We start from the raw sequence: 21,303 nt of genomic DNA on the forward strand, positions 1-21,303 counted from the left end.
TAGATCTGTTTTAACATTCCTTGATTATTTAGGGATAGGAAAGCAACAATGAAGACAAAGCAACTTCGAAAAGTCCAAAGTTTTATTGCACAAATATAGCAGTCAAAGCATTCTACGCAACATGAAACGTTTTTCATTAAGTATCACATAATGGCAATGTTAATTACATCCTGAGATCATTACAATGAATTAACACGAAAACGCTGAGCAGCATTGTGTTTATACCCTGTTTGTTCGATAATGCAATAGTATGCAGTCTGATTTGAGCAGGTTGCCATAATCAAACTTGCTTAGTTTTTTGTTATGTCATAATGCATCTAGAGCCTTTTATGTACTTAGCTTTATAGTCCTTTCAGACGTTTACATCATATAACGAAGTAAAGTACAAAAACATTTAAATCACATAGATTTTTTCACAAGGTTTCGCTGATTTGATAGCACATCGTTTGTGACAAAATGTTGTATCATGTTATTTACAAACAGAGGCCTTTCCCTGGCATAACTTTTTAAGTCTTTCGTGTTTGACGTTATTGCGTCACAAGGGAAGTGACGTCACCGCGGACTTGCCCCCGGCCATTTCCGGTTGATGATGTCCTGCGTTATGCTGGACTTGTAGGCGACCCAGTCCCTCTGCTGCTGCAGCTGCTGCCGAACGAAGTCCAGAGACGGGTACTGCGTCAGCTGAGAAAAAAAAAAAACTCTAAGAAACTGACCAACCATTTGTTCGAATCGTTAAACATGCAATTTTTGATGTTGGGTCAAACATAATGCTAAAACATCCTTGCCATGATTTTTGTATTCGGTGGTGTTGGAAACTTAGCATGTAAGTACGTGTGTTATAACTAAAGCCACACGGCCAGAGTCCTATACTATTGAGCATATAAAAGGTGGTTGATTGTTGATCGCGACAGAGTGGCGCCTAGAAGAGTCAGTCTGTTCCGAAGGTGTAAAACAGTCTTAAGTACACCTTAATACACGGGATCAAATAGGACACCAACGGATTTGTCTAGCTAATGGATCAACTCCTAGGGGAGACAATGGTTCACATGATCTCCGCAACATGTAACGACCAGAAACAGGCCTGCACTGAACGTGATATCTGCATGTTTTTCCAGCATCGCTATTTTGTTCGCACTAGTTCAAACTTTGATGGCAGAATGGGGCCCTGAGTAATTTCAATGCTTCTTTTTCTGAATTTCGCACAAACCGCCGTAAAAATCATAGATATGCAATGATAGTGGGTGAGAGCAGTAAAACAGTTTCTGGAGTAGAATATCCCACCCTATCAGAGACCAGTCTGCAGTGTTACGTCTAATGGCCAGGGGGGAATTTTACAAAAAGACCGTCAAAGTGCCAAAATTGATACCTATCGGGAATGGGTGAAATTGAGAAAGGCTCGACTACGAAGTAGAACTAGAACCCTCACATTAAGAATACTCGCTTACTTTCATAACTGGGTACAAAGCAATAGCAAACGAATAAGACGTACCATGTCATTGACACACCGAAGACACTTGGGCGTGGCCTCCTTCAGAAACAGCTGTTTGGACAGTAGGATACATTCCGCGTCGTCACTGATCTGTACAGGAACAAAATTCATTATTGATTTTTTGGTCAGTTCAGGATTCACCATCAGTTTCAAAAATGTACCTCTAGTTTGTTGTAGCTTATAAGCTACAATGGCATTCAATGAAATTCAGACTTATCTCATGGAGTTGGAAGATGTGATTGATAATTGTATCACAATGGCGAACTCACCAAGCTCAGCTTTACTTTCGGTTTCTGCATCAGCGTCTCCAAACCCTGCACAAGAAATAACGAAATTTGATATCAATTTTCACTGATTGATTAAATCGTCGTTTCAATTTAAAGTTCAGCTTGGAGATCTTTTTCGAAGCGTGCCCCCCCCCCCTCTTGTTTTTACTGTCCATGGGGGAAACAAGACTATTACACAATTTAGCCCTTCAGTTAGCGCCTTCTAAGCGCAGGTCCATTACGTGCATAAAGGCTAAATTCATGACATTTCATATATTCTGGCAGGAGGCGACGAGAGTGTGAAAATGAATACCCCTACTTACAAATACAGACCCCTCTCCTAGTGTGGCTACTTCAGCATATCTGTACCGCCATTGTTTCTGCGCCTCGGCGATGGCTTCTCGTCTGGCTCTGTCCTGTTAGATGTTGTTAAATGAAAAGTCATATTTCTTTTACGAATAAAAAAAGTTGTTGTAAAATTATAAAGAAATTTAAAAGCAAATCAAATCAGCAAAGGTCCATCTGGTCCATTGCTAGCAATGAAAGAACAACAAACTAAAATAAAACGAAATATAGAAACATCAATTCTATGAATCCATCGATCATGTAATCAATAGAAATACAAAATGTATTAGATTCCCTTGTCACAAGTACCTCTGAGGTTTTGGCGCCAAACGATATTCTCCTCCATACCCTTGCCGTGCCGTCACTCACGTTCAGCTGTACAGTCGTGCCTTTACCGTCCGGACCTGGTACAGGCAGAGGAAACATTGCTTTAGAAATAGGTGGGTATGGGGTTTGCAACAGAACTGAGTCAGCTTACAGATGTGATTTTTGTGGCAGAGACTGTCATTCTCGTATAGGGCTGTTTAGCCATAGTCGATGCTGTAGGGCTGTTGTAAATTAGGATTTTACCATGGTCAATACTGACCGACGGAGGCCATGTATATAGGGTATGGGGTGTAGAAAAAACATCGATGATTGTTTTAACTAAAGTCGAATAATTCAACTTATAAGTCTCAGTAAACAACAAAGATATAGGAATGTAAGCGGACTATAATTCATAAATGTACACATTTCAGATTTTCGCTTACCTCGGCTACTCTTAGGTTTCTGCCCATCCGGATGGCCACGTGACTTGCCCCGGACCCAGTTCGGGGAGATGTCCTTGTTGGCACGCTCCATTGCTTCTAGTGGGTTCTGTACAAGACAGATATAGCACGAAATTAAAGAAGATACGTTTCTTGCCTTTCGATACCAAGGAAAATAAAGTCTACATAATTGTTCTATACCTCAAGCCCACATCATGATGGCTAGAGAGTAAGTAAGGACGATGCAGTTTCCACGTAGACGCACGTATACCGTGGGTTGCAAATCTATACTTGGACGGCAGAGGGCGCTATTAGCTTAGTATTGATAGTGGGTGGCTAGTGAAAGCAAAAAATGTTTTGTTGGCATGTACGCAAGGTAGATTTTTCTTGATATCGCTTAAATACATCGTACCATGAGAAGTGAACCTTACCGACATTCTTCTCCGTCTTTTCTGTTCCTCGTACTGTGAGAAGATGTCAGGGCTTATGGACTTGTCTTCTCTGTACACCTGGACATGTAGGTAATGTCAAGTTTAGACGGATTACGGCAACAACGCGCCATCATGCGGTTTAAGTACCAACTGCATCTAGTATGTTATGAATCTTAAGAGTAGTCTTTTGTAAATTCCAGATATCATCAATATCTTTACATAGAATTCAATTAAGATAAAATGACAGGGATTTCCGGTGTAAACATACATGTATGCATGTACATTTATGTCACATGCGACATAATAAAATGCATTAAAGAATGTTGGTCATAGACAATTCTTCACTCTTTTTCACGCATACCTTCAACTCGACCATCCTGTCTGGACGTGGCGCAATCTTTTGTGACCCTGTCAAACCTAGAACACTTTCTGGAATTGATAAGAAATAGCCGTTTAAATCTAACGTTATATTCCACGTAGGTATCTTATGCACCACATGTCTTAGTATATCTAAGTATAGAATACATCACCAGCATGCTACCTTTTTCTTAACCATGTTCGGTTTGTTGAATAAAGAACTATAGTACTACAACGAGGATAAATCGTACTTACTACATCTGACCCCCATCCCACTGCTCTTTATCCGCTGGTCCAGGGAAGGCAGCGTGCGTGGGGACGTAGTTTTAGGTCGAACTATTTCTTCTCTGACTTCACTAACTACACGGCACGATCCCTGGAGACGGAAAACAAGTTGCATTGCGTATCAGCGCATCGTTTGAAAGCGACATCTAGCGACCTATAAACATTCTGCAGCATTCCGGGTCCCTTTGCCTCATCAATGCAATACTAGTATCAACGTATGATCAAAAGAGACATTCAAGCCATCAGAAGAGAAAGAAAGACAACTAAAAGGGTTAAAAGAAATTAGCGCACAATTTGTAATTACTAAATCTCGCCCATATTGAAATCGTATCGAGTGTAAAACAAGGCAACTTACCGACTTGACTATGACGAGGTAGTTATTTTCTTTCCAGTTTTTCACAACAACGTTTCCTTTTCTGAAAATAACAAAAAAGACATGCTCACATCAATACTTTATAGAAGATAGGGTGACGTGGAGATGGAAGATATGGTGAAGTGAAGAACGCTTTCCAGCAACTACAGCAAAAGTAAATGATATAAGAATGTTTTTATCCTTATATCTCTACAATTCTATAATATTTCCCGACTGTAACGTTACCTGTAAAACTGGTACATAAACTGGTGGTTGACGGTCAGCAGCAGTTCCACTGGCCAGTCTTCAAACAACGGCAAGTCTCTGAAACATAAAGCCACCAGACTATGATGCATATCATATCAAACATGGAAATTTTCTATTAAGAAAAAAAAGAAACGAGCTGTAAAACAGGCAAACATCTTCAAAGATGTGGTGATAAAGTAGCAAAGTTACGTAAAATCACCACAATTTCAAATCGATACTATAGAGCCGCACACCCACCTGACATACTGCACGTGTTCTTCTCGCTGTTTCTCCAGAGGTTCTCTGATGATCGTGTTAAAGTCCTGTGGATACAAAACAGGACATTACTTCATACAATACCTGCAGCTGTCACTTTAGCCTGGTATCATTTTCCATCTCCGGTTCTTGCCGATCACTTTCCTTGCCGAATGTATCGAATATTCTGCGGAGAAGCGATCAGAGAATAGCCTGGGTACCATCCTAAGTGGTAACCGCTGGCTCAGTCTTTTCAAAAAGATTGAGGGGTCGGTTACTACGGAGGACGGTAGACATATATACCCAGGCTAATCAGAGGAGCGGACTAGACCTAGGTAGAATGGATACCAGGCCATTGATATTTGAAAAGAAATTCAACAAAACAAATCGGCATGTCTGGTGAAACGAAGGAGTTATGCTACTAACACAGCAGAGGCATCAGGCGCGCAGGAGACAAGGCCCCAGACTTAAAAACAAACTGGCGGCCAGAAGCCGCATGAACTAGTTATATCTTATCATGCTGCTTTTTAGATTGAATTTATCGACTGTTTGTTATTTGTAGTTTATGTGCTGTATATCGTTTTGTGTGTGGGCCACGACACCAGCAACAGCTGCCTGTGGCCAACGTGTATTGTACCGTTTGCAATTTCAATAAATCAAATCAAATCAAATCAAATCATGGAGAGTACCTCCTTCTCTATGACCAGTAGTTCCACCTCGTCCTTACAGACCACCGTGGTACCGCGGACACTGTCACTCATCATGGCGGTCTCCTGGAGAACAGAAGACAGAAGAGACATTTCAGCAAGTTTCACCGAATCCTAAGGAGTAGTGGGTGTAATTAATGTCTAAAACATCTGATCTAACAGTCGCTAGGCCTTCCCAAGGGGTTATGGATTGTAAAATTCGACAAAAGTAATGTAAAGAATTGAGGAGAGAGAGACGAGGGCAAATAGAACCCTGTGGTGACCAAGTTCCCTTGACAAATTATTCTTCCTATAGACAGTTTACTTAGACTGGTGGAGACAGGTTGTAATAAAGGAAAAGAAGAATGTGTAAAAAAAAAAGGTAGGTGGATGAACGAATTGATGAATGCATATAAATAAAGTAAGGAATGATTTTTCCTGTCTCACCCCGAACACATCGCCCCCGCTGAGCTCCCTGACGGTCCTGACGAAGGTTTTGCCCGTCCGCTCGTCCTTCTCCTTCACGTTGATGAGCACGGTGCCGGACAGGATGATGTAGAAACAGAACGGCCGGTGTCCCTGCTTCAGCACGATCCGTCGAGCCTCATAACTAGGAATGGCAATTACAGCGTTATAATTGGGATATCAGTTTCGCTCGTCATTAGTTCTCAGTTTGGATGATTCTGTTGCTACACTGTTTGTGTTTTGTAATCGTGAAAAAAATCCAAAATAAATTGACCCGTCTCCTCTCATAACCAATATATGAAATATACATTGAAAATTGACGGGTACGTTCGAATGTTTGGGAATCATAAAAACCAATGCAAGATTAAGAAAAGTACATGTAGATAATGTGTACCCTATGCAGTAGTTAAAATAAGCCCTTAATGATTTATAGAAATCATTCCAAATCGAGAACGTTTGTTTGCTTTCAATGACTTGCCATGAAAGAAGCTGCACGTATATTGCAGCAATATACTAGTCTCAGAGTTCGCTTGAAAAGCAATATACAATAAAGATGACTGGTCTTAACCTCAGATTCTTTATATTGTTTTGGTGAATCGAAGTAACAACGCACTGCGTGTTTGTTAATCCGACGTTTTGATCAAAAGACAGACCATCCTGTACTCCATGGAAAAGTTACAAACGTTAATGGCTTTCCTCCGTAATGGGCAAACAATGTTATTCAATCTGTTTGTGTCCCATCTGGCGTTGGTTCAGTTTTCGTTTGTTCCGTGCACGATCTAAAGTTCACCAACCTTTACATATACAACAGACCTGCTCGCCATTGTTGCTACAAAATGTCGGTAAGAGACTAAGTCAATATGCAGCGTGTTAGTCACAGGTCTGATAGCACAATGTTAGCCAACCAATTAAACTACCTGCTAATGGTCACTTGTAGCCATCAGTTAGGATGGATTCGCAATTAGGAACACGGTAGTGATAATGTGCACGTGGGGGGGGGGGGGGAAATGACGTTACTTGTCCACAATTCGCTTTGACATAATTCTACACGTTGAATTCTATGATTTGAAATACTGTCTTTAGTAATCGTGTCATTGCTTTTTTTCAGTCCATTAAGTTTTACTTTTCCCTGAGATTGAATGTGGGAGTGTTTCATCAAGCTCCTATGCTCAATCTTAGCGTCGGTCTGCTTTCTGCACAGGACATCGGCCATCTTAATTAAAAGCTAGCTGTGCAAATTACATTTACCTTTTTAAATAGAAATTGGCGTGGTGAACTGAACTAAAGGTAAAGTGGTTGAAATGCCATTCAGATGTCAGATAACAAAACTGACACGTACTTCTGATATATCATGATTTGAGACAGCAGGATCTGGGTGTGAGTCGGGTAGTCCTGGAATGACTTGTGATGTCTCAGTAGAGCCAGCAGCTGAAAACATCATTTAAAAAAACGCATATTTGTGAAAAACAATATGACAAACTTCCAATATTGCAATAACAGCTTGGTCTGTAGCATTTACTGTAAGAAATGATAGAAATGGGCCACAAAGTCTTAATCTACAATTCGTGGTGCAAGCTACACACAGTGTAATTGTGTCCCCTCCCACCACTCGGTTAAGTCAACTCAGCAACTAACTGCTGTTGGTGTATGTGGTACTAGTGCACAATGGCAGCTTCAAATGCAGATAACGTATTTAAATAAAACATAATATAATTCATGGTCGACCAAATAAACCAGAATCTTATGTCACGCTTTGTATAATCTATCCAGTCCTCACCACTTGTATGTGATCCCTAGTCCGTTCAGTAGGAGGGATGGCCAAGATCTTCTTCAACTTTTCACTCCCTCTGGTCTGGATGGGAGAGGAAATACAAATAAGGCATATTAAAAGTTTAAACAAACGCTTGAAGCTTAGAATTATGAATTTGGGAACAGGTCTAGGACCTACGCACCGTTATGTGGTATATATCTATTCCTGTGCTATTTTACCTTATCTATCATGCAATATAGTACACTTAAAGTTTATAGACACACCACAAGTACAAGGACTTCCGTAAGGTCTAACTTTACATATTACCCAAAAGTGAATACAATGATTTTCACATAGTACTTACAAGGTATATGAGTAAAGCACTATATGGGATCTACTCCTAGAATACAATTGAATCATATTATGTATATACATTGTATAGGAAGAAATGTATCAAATTCTCTTGAGCAGGTTGCAAGGAATGTGAATAACTTTCTCAATATATGTTGAACAATTCATTTAAAAATGACGCTCATTTTCAATATATCACACAATGACGGCATAACTGACCACTCTGAGTTTGCTGAACATATCCCTGTTGAAGTACAGAGACTGGTTGAAATCCTTCTGTAGGTTCAGCTGCATCTCCACCAGGGACCATTCCTTCGTCTCGCCGCCGCTGATGTAGCTGACAAACAACAGGTACAGTTAATTAAAGCACATTCTCATGCTACACATTCCATGCTACATGGTCTTTCTGTAAGGTAGATTAGTCTCGTAGAAGGGGCGTTGTTTTCTGGCAGAATATTTCATACGTTGTACATTGTACAATTGTTGTGCAGTCAAGGTTTGTAATTCTATTGATACACATATTCCCATACATATTAGTCTAAATGTGCTCACACGACTTGTTGAGTGCTATGAATGTATATACGACAGGTGTTAAACTCTGCACTTTCAGATGGTAGTGTTGGATTGATTACAAAAAGCCAGTCCAAGGACTCCACTTGCCCATATGATATGTCAAGGCAAGAAAACTTAAGTCGGGTTTCTGTGTTGTTAAAAAAACGTTGCACAAACAGCTCACAGTGTCTTTAATCGGTTCTAAATTGTTTTTCTAGTCTTGGTCCCTAAGCATGAAAGCATTTTCCGTGCTCTTGAAGTTTAAAGAGAGAAGGTACATGACACCGCATATAGTGGTAGAACCAAACAGGTCAGGCTGGGCATGTTGGTCTGAGGATTAGTAGTACGAGTGCAAGTAGGGTTGACTTGGCACGTAGGACAGCTCGCGCATATCGGGAGTTACTACACCCTGTCGCCGAGTTGATATGTCATCATCTTATGTCTTACTCTTTTAAGGTGTTGAAGCATATACAAAGTTCAGCCTCCAGTATTCCCTACCATACGTTATATACATTAAGCAGTTAACTGCACACCCAATAATAAGTAATCAGTAGCATTGAAATAATCATTTTCTAAAATGTTAGGGTTACTATTGAGATGTAAATGGTTATGTCTTCTTGACACTACATGTAAAATATGCAAGCTAGTGTCACTATGTGGACAATATATAAATATAAGTTTCCTACCTTTTGAGTGAAATGCATGTCTTTGTGATGATGCGGACAGCCTGGGCGATTCTCTTGAACTTCTCATATGGCTGGAAAAGATCATGATGTGCGATGATGAGCAAAAATATAACAAAGTACAGTTCACCAATCATACATTGTACATACAGTGGCTTATGGCGACTGCCAAGCAGTCTCTTCAAACAGGTTTGGCTTTGATACTGAACTCGTTGATTAGAGGCCAGAAGGCCGATATGCGCATCTGTTTTTAGATACCGCAATAGTATAACTTCCAGTCGTCTCAAGAATGTACCAATTGAAATGTATAAACACGCTGCTTGATGCTGAGGTAAGACGTTAATGCATTCCTTTGCTATGTTATGTATTCCCCGGTAGCGCGAGTCAAAACATATAAACACGAGCCCTAGGCTATCGACAAGTATTCAGTATTCCTTTACATTGATAGTCCCATTTCTGCAAACCTCTCCATTAATATCATGGATCATCCGTCTTCTACTGTCTCGGAATAAGAAGTCCAACCCAATACGTTGAATTCTAGTGTCAGTATATAGACTAGAGTAGGCACATGCTATATTGTTAACCATTGTCTGTCCGTCCTTTCATGTTACATGTACTTGTAACTAGCCTACGGACAAGAAATTGCAATAAACTTTCAGTGCTAATGTTGCATGTACCCGTATGAGTAGACCGGTGTGCGTAACGAACATCTGGTTTAACGGTTCTACTCGGCTCTTCCTCTGCACGGCCCGGCGGCGGCGAAACCGTTTCGTCAGGCTCTCCTTCCGCCAACTCCCCGTCAACAGATCCTCGATAACGTCCTCATCTTCCTCCGGGGTCTCTTCCAGCTGGGACCACCTGTTGATAGATGGAAGTCTTGTTCTGCTCTTTGTGGATTTCCCGGCTGCAGGAGCTTTCTTCTTGAAGAACTCGTCAAGATCTGTTCGTTTTAGAGCCTTGCCTAGCACCAGGGCCAGGCCAGCTTTCTCCTCCTTGTAGTGTTTGTAGTAGTACGCCTCGTCTAGGTGAAACATGTTTCTAGTGTGGGTTCCAACGTTGATTGATAGAATCTTACGAGAGTCTAATGTTTATCGCGCCGTGACCACCTGCTGGGAAAATCATTGTTGGTAATAAAGGCTCGCCGTGATCTTCTGTGCTTTTCACCCCGCAGAAAAGGTTTTGTGTCTCGCCCTTGTGTTTTCATCACAGGAACGCAGCGCCAACGGTCACCCCGGTATGCACGGCGATACCATATCACCGGCATCTCATTATAGATCCATTTGTCTCGGGCGCGCCGACAGACGACAAAATGAATGTGACAGAGGCGAAAGGCTGGCAGTTTTAATTAGACGGTGTTTGCCGTGGTTAGTGTGTGGTTCCCCTGGCTACGGCGAACCATAGAGGCGTAAGGTGGGTAAAATGGCCAACATGACGCCTGTAGCACCAGGAAATCCCCTCTTTTGTTCCAGGACTTGCGTTCTCCTTGTTAACGGCACGCTTCTGGGGCTAAATCCGACAGATGTGAAAAGGTTCAGAGTTTTAAGATCTTGTGCCTATTCAGGATTACCGACTTAATAGTGAATGGTAACTGAAACCTTCGCACTCACAAAGTCAGGGAAGACTTACACCTAAACGATACTTAATCTTACTTTCTGAAACGTGCAGCTTAAAGGTTAAGCGTCTCTGAGCGTTTTTAAAGATAGGGATCGAAGGTAATCATTGTCACTACGCGACAATGGGGCGTCGACCATCATGAGATATCTACGGCTGGAAGTGGGTGTAATCCGAGATATCGCATTACGTGTTTGAGTTGCCCATTGTTACCTGTTTACTGAGGATTACCTGTGCACCTGTCGGCAGGCTCCCGATCAACAGGTGTGCTCAAACAACACTGACTTTGCCCTGCACTTTAATCCGCATGGGCCAATACTCGGGGATCTTTGACCTGCTCTCACTGCTGCAGTTCGTCAGAATGTCGCGAGGTGGCACTGCATTGAAGGCTCCGGTTCGGTTATGCACTTTGAAGTGGCTAATGTAGCCATGGTCGTCGTTTTGTTCTTTGATGGTCACCCTCAATTTATTTCCTTGCTTTTTATTTGGTAGTTGGTAGATTTTATCCTAAGATATATATGATTTTATTTTTAAAATGATATGCATTCAAATCATGCAGTAACAATATTTGAAATTCACACAAATTTATTAGAGGAAGGCTAAAAAATGCTGTTTGTGTTTTTCGTTGAAAACAGACAAATGATGGTTGGTATATACAAGGTCACATTTTAACGTGATCAGTTGCCAGGGAGTTTCACGGTCAACTCACAAGCACTGAATACCCGTGTATATAGAATAATCTCCACAGCAATTCACCATAATTCTTTCAATGACGCAAACCTATTACCACATTCCCACGCTGACAAAAGAACTTATTTTTTCTTGGATTACTATTCCCTACTTTGTTCCCACCACAAGCAATTACAGCATAACCTACGCTGGCTAACCTGAAAAGTAGGCACAGTAACAAAAGAAACGAGCTAATACTTTTCTACAATGACATCATACTAGGCGAAGCAACAACTGTATTGGTACTTTGTTTCGCCGACACTTCACTGTATTGGTTATTCCCTCGTTTATTGTTGCTAAGAGATCAAAATATGGAAACGCAGCTTTATAGTGACATATTTGGTTACAAGAAAACTTGCGTCATCATAGAACTTCCTAAATAACCATGCATATGTATATGTATATGTATATTCCAGTTGCCTAGCAACTATTGTATATCAACAAACAGCGCAAACACAGCTCCCACACTCCGTAATGGTTAAAGCTGTGTTCATTAGTGCACAAGTCTAAAGGACCGTCTGTATTATTGGAAGTGGTTTCGCCTATTGGCTGGCACTTGTCAAACTAAGTACCGTGCACTTCGCAGTTCAACAGCGGCATAGAAAATCAAAGTTAGCACGTTAGAAGGATATAGCTTTGGTGCTGTTTGGAGGAAAAAATATCCTCATGCAGATTTATAGAGAAAAGCTACTAACTGTGATTGTTTTGTCTTAATTTACTAAATAACGCGAAAAAACTCATAACAGGTGTGTGCATTAAACACGCATACAACTGGTAAAAGGAAAGGTTTCAATGCTATTTTCAATGTTTTTCTCTCCTCTGGAAAACGGCACGAGGCAAAACATCCGGACGAAACACTAAACGCCTAACCTATTTAACCTACATTACAGACCCGCTGGGAATGAATTCAATTTATTAAGATTGGGTCAGATTGCACATTGAAAAACACGTGCCACGAGTGATTGTAAGAATGGAGATTTAACAAGAAATAGTAAGGGACTTGATAAAGATATATAATTGAAGTAGCGTTTTCATTTTGCGGGGTGCTAGGATGTTTCGTTCAAAAACGTCAAAATGGGCCTGATTTACATAACTCAATGTCATAGATGTTTCCCATGGTTAATGCTGCCCTGGATTATCATATAACATATATATGTACGTAGTCACCGCCATAGCTCTTCTGACAGAATGTTTAACTATTCAAACATTTCTATGAAGACAGCACACTTGATAGATTCTTGTCAAAATACACGTGTCAATATATACCTGTGTTATGCACTGTACCACCTAGAAAGAGACTCAACAGCAACGAACGCACGGGTTTTGTAGAATTATCGTCACAACTATCCTGACATACCTTCTCCTTCTGAACCCGTGCCCCCGCCACCACTCCCCTAGTCCGTGGCAGCATGATTCCCATCGCCATGCCCCTCACAAACCTCGCCTTCCTCCTCAACCGACTGCCCCTGTCCATCTCGCACGTACCGGTCCCTCAAATGCCTCCCGCGCCAGGCCCCGCGCTCCCTCGCCTGACAATCCCAGCGCACTAATTGAGATTTGTACCTTTGTTTTGCACCTTTTTATCAACGGGCTTCGCCCGGAGATTAACCTTTCTATCAATTTGGACAATTAACCTCTTGAGGACTGTTGGGTTTCACGCGCTTGGAAGGCACAACCAAGTTAAACACTTGGGTGACGTGACATTTGTACAAGGAAAACATCCATTTTTGTAATGAAGTTACTGTAAGCAATTTATATTATGGATTTATCTCAATGGACTTGAATAGCAAATTTAAGTACATAATGAACTGTGACAACCCATGCATGGTATACATTGGGAAGTATATCAAAGAATGTCTTGACGTTAGAAACTCTTCCAATGATTGTAAAAGCCCATTGTCATCCCATACTACTACACTATATTTTATGAAATAGACTAATTAGTCTAATAGAATGTTATCTATGTGCCAGTGAATGCCATATTTTGTACCATGTACAATTGTTGTGCAATAAAGTTATTATATTATTATTATGTATGTAATCAGGCTCTTTTAAAGTACTAGTAACTTTTAACAGACATGATAAATGCAACTCTACCATACCCCCTCCTCACCCCCACCCCCAAATAGCAGAAGTTGATTAAACTGGGTTGATAGTTTGCTGGAAGCAAGGAGCATTTGAAAGCATCTTGCTAGAAATATAAGTCGACCAAAATAGGCCCAAGCGGCCACCTATTTGGACAGTTTGTCCTGTTCTGATGGTCACCAAAGGAGGCTAAGAAAGGCTAACAATAGGTCATTTCAATTGAATACTGAGAACATTTTATCAGCCAACAACGGTTACGTTCAATGCCGCAAAACATAAAACTCTTAGGCAGCCCACACAGATGCTAAAGGTCAAGTATAGGGAAGGACTATGGATCTAGAGTTGAGTGGAAACTAGCACTCGCCTTGTTGAACAGCTCGTTCTATTGCCTCGGTGAATATGTACAATGCAATCGTACTTGATTAAGTGATTCATGGTGTTTTCGATTACCGACTAGAAGCGTTGGAAGGGATGCTTTGCGACTACTGAACCGTAATTACAAAAATATAATAGACCTAACATGTACTGTGGAGAAAGTAATTATGATTTACTGCTATTTGGCGTAAAGCTTTTAATGCCGCCATTGCCAAACACAAGTTAAGTGGAGTTAGTAATACAACGGAGTCTTAGAGTGCAATGATTAAAGCCCTAGTTGTAATGCATATATTGTTTGTGGTCCAAAAAAGAATATACACGGGAATGTTAACTTGCTTTTACGTCGTGCGGCAAGGGTAAACCATGCACACTAAGGGGTGAGAAAGAACAGAGAAGGGTAGAAATCACACTAAGATCGGAGAGGGATATGAATTTACCAAACAGACCCAAGTATTGATCGTAGCACAGTGATTGAGCGATTATTTTGATTTATGCTGACTATTATTACCCGCCAATAAAACCATGTATTTGGCTTATTCTATTTCCGGGTAAGAATCCAATGCTGGGAAAAAGGGGTGCTCTCGCCATATGGATAGCAACACCCCAACAAAAACTACTTGTAGCTGGGTTGTTTCAACCAGGAACCCTTTATAAAGTCTTTCCACTCGAACTGAATACCTTACATTAGATTACACTGGGCCATACTATTTCATTAACAATACAGTTCATTGGGACATATGGCAGCATTTCCAGAGGTAGAAAGCAATCTCAAGATTAGAGCAATTACGTGATTGAATGAATGACTGATTGTCCCCTGTCCCGTTGTCTCCAGCCTGTAAAGTTCTATTATGTGGACATACTTGCTTCATACAGAACACAGGAAGATTGTAAATAGGAGGCATTCCTAGCTGGTCGTTGCTTTTCGACGAACCATCCGACAAACGCAGTTTTCTCATTGTCTTCTTGAATAGAGATATCTAGATATCTAGATGAACAATGCTGTAAGTCAGACTGGCGCTTCTGTATGACAAATAGACCACAGGATGACCTGACAACTTCACCTTCTTTAGAAGTATCCTAAGGGAACGACAAGAAAGGTGAAACGGTGGCGACTGACGCAAGTGACTGTCGTTTTATCTCTCGTGAGACTTCACGAGAGTTGATAACCGTATAGTCGGAAGATGTTGTGCAGGGCTGTGCGAGTTCGTTTGGCAAGGGCAATGTTTACAGGTGCACAATAATGGGAACTTCTGGATCACAAATGCAAATCGATGAAGATTTATAAGTAGAAGTTCTTAGACGAGTTTGCTGTGTGAGCTTGCAATACAAAGTCCCATGATTCGTATGTGAAGATGATCACCCAAAGCAAGGAGGTTTAGATAAGCAAAGCAAACGGTATGTAACTGAAACGCTGTCTTGCGATCGAAAGTAAAACTGCACGTGCAAACGGCGGGAGACTGTGTAGACAGAACGGGTCTGGGTCAACATAAGTTTTGGAGTGTTTCTTTAGTGCGACACAACCTATTCATGCATTAAGGGCTCTCTAACAAAAAATTAGGTCAATTTTTGCTGTGGCATCGATTCTAAAAATTACAGAATCGCCGTAATTCTGAAGGAGGGGGTGAATTATCAATAGATATATCATCCTTAAGTTTATACTCTGTCAAGCATGTACAAGGGATATCACCAAATACAAAAAAGTTACAACTTTTTCTAACAGTAATATCTTAACCACAAAAGAAAGAAAAATAGTTCAACACGGTGATCCAAACCTTCAACATTTTGTTTGCTTGCCAAATGTCATTAAAAATACTGCCACCTGTACATAAGTTTACATTTGAAGCCCCATTACAACAACAACAACAAATCTATTCTTGTAATTGCCTGTTATCATCACGGCCTTTAATAGCATCTCGTATTTGTAGTCACAGATCATTTAAGTCGCAACAAGACTGCAAATTGGTGGACTATAAATGGAGACGATATTTTTGTTTGTCCACTGGTGGCCGCCATGTTGACACACCCTCTCAACCATGTTGTAGTAGGCCAAAGGTCACAGCTGATGGCCCTTGTTAATGGCTGTATGTTGTCAGTGTCTGCTGGTATTTACATCATGCCATTGCCTCGCAACGGCCGGAAAACATGAAAATAAAAGATGAGAGCCACAGGAGTGCTGTGAGGCCTTCACATTGACAAGTCACGTTCCATTGCATTTCAGAGAGACGGTTTGTCAAGCCAAACTATAGTTGTACATGTAGATGCTTTTGTACTGTATATCAAAGCAATTATCTAACTACATCAGATATGCGTCTATTAGCATGAAAAGATACAGGGTAAAATGCATTGCATACCAGTCTACTTGTACTTATAGGATCACAGGGCAGGGGTACTATTAGTGTGAATCGTCATGCCGAGCTATAATTTAACCACAAAACCGTGATAAGTGAATAATAAAAACATTAGCGAACACAATCAAGATGCACTGTGTACCAATCCCCGTTCACTCAAAGTACAGAAGTAGCGTTACCGTAATGTATAGGTTTGTCAGGTAGGTGATTCATTGTCAGCTTAAGCTGTGTATGTTTAGACACCGTTAGAAAGTTGTCTTGGTAAAGTTCCTACTAAATGTTTATCAGTACATTGAAAAGGGACAATCCGTGACTCTAAGTTTTTTAGAAATCGAGATGTGAGATGATGATGCTCAAGTCATCAGGACGTCTCTTGTATATTTTGTTCTGTACGCACGTACTTTTCTGCACTTCCTCTGTATTGTGCGATTTTGCCAGCACAGTTCCTGTGACATACTCTCGTTTGTTCTGCATTGATTCAACCGAATGAAAAGAATGTAAAAGAAAGTTACGGTTGAAGTAAACTACACCCTGTCCTGCGTCACAGGCCTGCTATTCTTGAGAAACCAGGCGAAACGTGACTTTTAACCTCGGACGACCGTCCAAGAAGGCGCGTGTTTTAATGCACTATTGCACTCTACTGCTGACAAACAATCGTTGTAAACGTACTCAAGAGAATACTGCAAAAAATGTAATTACCACAGCTACAGGACCTCGCTGATACCGTGATCCACATTTACACTCATCTACATGTACCCCACACATAACTTTATAACAAAGAGATCAAGTGTTAAAAGTTATAGGTCGGTTACGTGGTGATAATGCAATTCACATTGTTTTGCACCAGATTTCCGCAGCATATATTTCCTATCCAATCGTTGACAACAAGAGTTAGAACTTCAGACAAAGTACCTTTGTTTCGTTTGATATTTAGCTCCCTAGCAACCATATGTCATGTTATATACTGATAGAATTAAAAGCGCCCGCTCAACGAACGTTTTGGTTAGTTGATTACACATTGAGTGACCTCAGAAAGAACACGTTTCCTCCATGGACATTATCCTTTTACTTTTACAGTAACAAATTCTAAGTGTGTGTCTTTGACATTAAACCTTAACAGATTTTACCTCAAACGTCTAAGGGTTGCGCTCCGTGAATCGACACGTTTACCTTACGGGGTTTATCCATTTTCCTCCCCAAAACCCCAGTACTAGTATCTATAATAATATCCATGGCAACAAAATCATCAACAGCACATGTACCTTCACGTCGTCGTCCTCTGTACGATACACTTCATGCCACGTCGACGCCCTCCTCTTGAACGTCGTGGACCGATGGAAGTCGTACAGAGGGTAGAACTCCTCGACCATGGAGTGCCGCCGACTCATCATGGTTTACACCATGGGGTTCCCGATGCGCACACAGCCGAATAACCTCCGTCCAACGCCGAGTAACCTTCGCCCAATGTCCCCTCAGACCGTGCTGTTGAGATACGGTCTCGGTGGTCTAGAGCTGCCTGACGGCTGTACAAGTATTACACCTGTTGTCCGCAGTAGGTCGTTGCTATTGTCAGTCAGTCGGTCTATCGGACACCGTCACTGCCTTTCAAAGCCACGAGTGTTTAGTTTTCGGTACCATTTAACGTCTGCGCTTTGTAGACGGATGTCGACTAATTTAGACAGACGTGGGGAGGGGTGCACCCTTTATACAGGCACATTCTCTGTTAGTAAATACCGTAAAATCAGCTCACTAAGCAAACAGACTCTAGGCTTATGACCACCAGAGGGTTAAGCAGCCGCGAGACTTTAGAATCCTCACGTATCATATTCAAACCACTTAACCGCTGCGTAGAAAGAATAACCTTTGATTGTTTCAGCCTTTTAAACGTAAAAACAGCTACATGTCAAATGGGTTGTCAAATAAATGTTGTTTTAGACATCAGGTATGGTAGGCATCGTGTGCAAGTTACGAGTAGACAGAATTCATGCTAAACACACTCGGCACGTGTTCACATAACATCCGTTTCCTGAACTAAAACTTCTCCATCGATATCGATTTCAGGCGCACAATTCTGTAAGTACGTCCATGGCGACCGACTTCACGGTACAAGACGCACTGCTAATTACGTGGATCGATGCGGTACAATATTTGGACGTGTGGCGCGCCGGCTGTCACATTTAAATTGTCGTCCTGTGCGCTGATATAAAGCCCCTGTCACACTTGTGCGTATGCACAAGCCTGCATGAGTTGCATATTAACATGTTTCTGGTTTAGGTTAAGTTTGCAGCCGAAGAAGTTATTTCTTAGGTTCGATCACTTGGCTGCACAACGGTCGGTCAAAGTAGAAACCAACTTTGTCCCCGCAAACTTTACTTAAACCCCAAAAATGTTAATGTGCAACTCACGCACACTGGAATATACGCACAAGTGTGACAGGGCCCTAACAGAGCACGTACAGCTAATGAGTACGTGTTGTACTGTGTGAAGGTCCAATCAATCATCACTGGAACCAGAGCAATCACAAATAAGACTTTAACAAGACCTGTCAGGCGTCTTCTTATTAGCTTCTTTATTCTCTTCCACGTATTTGTCCACCGGAAGGGTCAAGACTATTTCTCAAAGGAGACTGTTGATCCCTTATATTGTACTATTGTCCTCTTTCGACAACCTATATTCAATCGTTGAATGTAATTACTAAATCCATGAAGAACAAGTACTCACCCCTAAAACTTATCTATGACCTCTCCAAACAACACGGCTAACACATCCCATGCAGCTAGTATACATCATACAATATAACACATTTTTACACTTCACTCAAAATCTAATCATCTTGAGATTTCCAACATACACACGGACACACCAAATACGACAACAAACCATTCAGGCGTTCTCGACTTATCGTGTTCACTAACAGACACACAGACAAGCATAAAAAATAACCTTCTTGACGAAGGTAATGATAGCACAACAGTTAACAACTGGTAGAACTGGTAACATTAACGACACATCGGGCGATGATGTTTTCGACGTTAATTTAAAAAACGATGTTTTCTTTTACATATATCATTTCTTGCTCTTTCAATTATCCGCACTGCCGAAAAGGGTTTAGATAACGACACGAGTTGGTACATGCAGATTAGTCGCAGATTAAAACTAGCATGTTCGACACCATTATTTCCTCTTGTATGGGATTGTATGGGTTACTACAATAAAATACTTAGTCATAAAGGGTTCGCCTGATTTCAATCAAGCCTCCTGTAACGGCTCGCCGCCCTGTAACCGCCTTGCCGCTCGGGTAGGGGACAGAAACCCTCAGACAGCTGGAGTTTGCGTTATACAGACTAATGAAGGGTGAGAATCTTAAATTCCTATGTTTATGTCGAACTTCTATTGCGCCGCGTGCCTGCGAAGCTGGTGTATTACGCCGAAGGGCGGTTACCGGCTATACAGATACAGATACAGATATTGCGGTCAAACTTTATTGTGAACTATATGTCGATTTTACTCTCTAACTTGCGCCTCGATTGCAAACAGGGAAAGTGCCACACATCCTTGTGCACACCAGGTAAGGTTAGTTTCAAAGCCGGCCTGTTTTTATTCAGCTACAAACGTTCTAACTATAGGCTACCACGGTAAGTGGGCAGCAATACAATTTGCCGGAGCAATAATGGTTAGTCAACACAGCCCGACAAATATTAGGTGTCTTTGTGTGTTTAGCCAGTGTTTAAGTTGTGTACTGACGGGTTCCTTTATCGCGTTGGGTTCAGAATTAGGCTGAGTCAAGAGGTGTGTTCCTCTCATTTAGCGCGCAGTGATAAAACGTGTGTTTGACTGGGCGAAACGGGGCGTACAGATCAAAAGGCGGGAAGTCGGGAGGTCAACATCACGCTACCTGTTTCCTTACAAAGATCGACCGGAAAGTGATCTTGAATGGTTCCTGCTTTCTGTCAAGGATCCACCGGAGAGTGCTTTTAGATGTGTCTGATCTAAAGACAAGAAACATGCAGGCTTTCGTAAAGCTTGCAGGAGGGAGTGACAAGAGCAAATATCTGACATACAGTAATTGATTCGGAACCGTTTTTCTTTTATCAATCGTACAATTTCAGGATGTACTGGAAATAATTATTCCAGTACTCAGAGGGATTAGTTAAGTCTTCCCTCAATCTTTCAAAGTTAGTGATCTTTTTCGCAACCATCTCGGGAAAAAACGTGTGTGTCATCCTGTCGCACTGCCTTTGTAGACCAACTACAGAACCTCAAGGAAGCCAGCATCCCCTGAAGCGACGCCAAACGATATGGAGTTGAAGTGCATCTGCCTTCAGAGCAGATGCAGACATGTGTAATTAAGAAAATAAATGGGATTTTACTAACACCAGTTAGGCAACTGATATGGCTGTTATTAGCCTTTCGTATACATAAATATGCTATGACTGATCATGAATATGAAGGAATTGATATACACGACCTACCGTTTCAATCCGCTTCTTCTTGCTCTGAAAGACAGAAAACATGTCAGTACAAGTTTGACATCAGTCTTGCAAGTTTATAGCTTAAGATTAAGATACATGCGACAAGACCGCCTCATACAAAAGATGGCAAAACGCCAACAAGAAAATATGTTTACATATACATGTATATATAAGAAAATGTATGATTGTAGCGAACCTTCTCTATGGACAGCCTTGTCCGAAGCCGAGCCATCTTGCTCCGGTGCAGAATCCCGTCGTGTGCGGAGTCTACCGAGTCTACCCGCGAGATACCAGCGACACTCTCCACGGCTCGCGCCTGGGCCATTCTGAACCATTTATGTATTCATGATAGCTGTACCTACGATAACTTCTTCCATCCTGTCAAATATGTGGACTACATTTGCAGCTAATGGCGAGATATTGA

At 41.3% G+C, this 21,303-nt stretch overlaps 1 protein-coding gene across 4 annotated transcripts; it reads right to left on the reverse strand.

Annotated features, from left to right (window-relative positions):
- Positions 1–64: 64 nt before the first annotated feature.
- On the reverse strand, positions 65–21,228 carry LOC136436241 (uncharacterized). 4 transcript variants are annotated; one of them, XM_066430043.1, is made up of 20 exons: positions 21,076–21,228; positions 20,880–20,903; positions 9,263–9,333; positions 8,244–8,361; positions 7,701–7,775; positions 7,263–7,351; positions 5,906–6,068; positions 5,462–5,545; positions 4,776–4,840; positions 4,518–4,595; positions 4,275–4,335; positions 3,890–4,010; positions 3,639–3,706; positions 3,278–3,355; positions 2,850–2,955; positions 2,410–2,504; positions 2,079–2,171; positions 1,759–1,803; positions 1,490–1,579; positions 65–681 (listed from the first exon to the last, which is right to left on the reverse strand). In XM_066430043.1, the coding sequence occupies exons 1-20, from the start codon at positions 21,202–21,204 to the stop codon at positions 553–555; spliced, it is 1,782 nt and encodes a 593-aa protein (XP_066286140.1). In that variant the 5' UTR covers positions 21,205–21,228; the 3' UTR covers positions 65–552. The 4 variants fall into 4 exon arrangements, with proteins under 4 accessions (XP_066286140.1, XP_066286141.1, XP_066286142.1 ...); XM_066430044.1 differs by lacking the exons at positions 20,880–20,903; positions 21,076–21,228 and adding an exon at positions 17,670–18,236; XM_066430045.1 differs by lacking the exons at positions 20,880–20,903; positions 21,076–21,228 and adding an exon at positions 12,957–13,263.
- Between the last annotated feature and the right edge of the window lie 75 nt (positions 21,229–21,303).

This window comes from Branchiostoma lanceolatum, chromosome 6, assembly GCF_035083965.1.
Source record: "Branchiostoma lanceolatum isolate klBraLanc5 chromosome 6, klBraLanc5.hap2, whole genome shotgun sequence".
NCBI classification, from domain to species: Eukaryota; Metazoa; Chordata; class Leptocardii; order Amphioxiformes; family Branchiostomatidae; genus Branchiostoma; species Branchiostoma lanceolatum.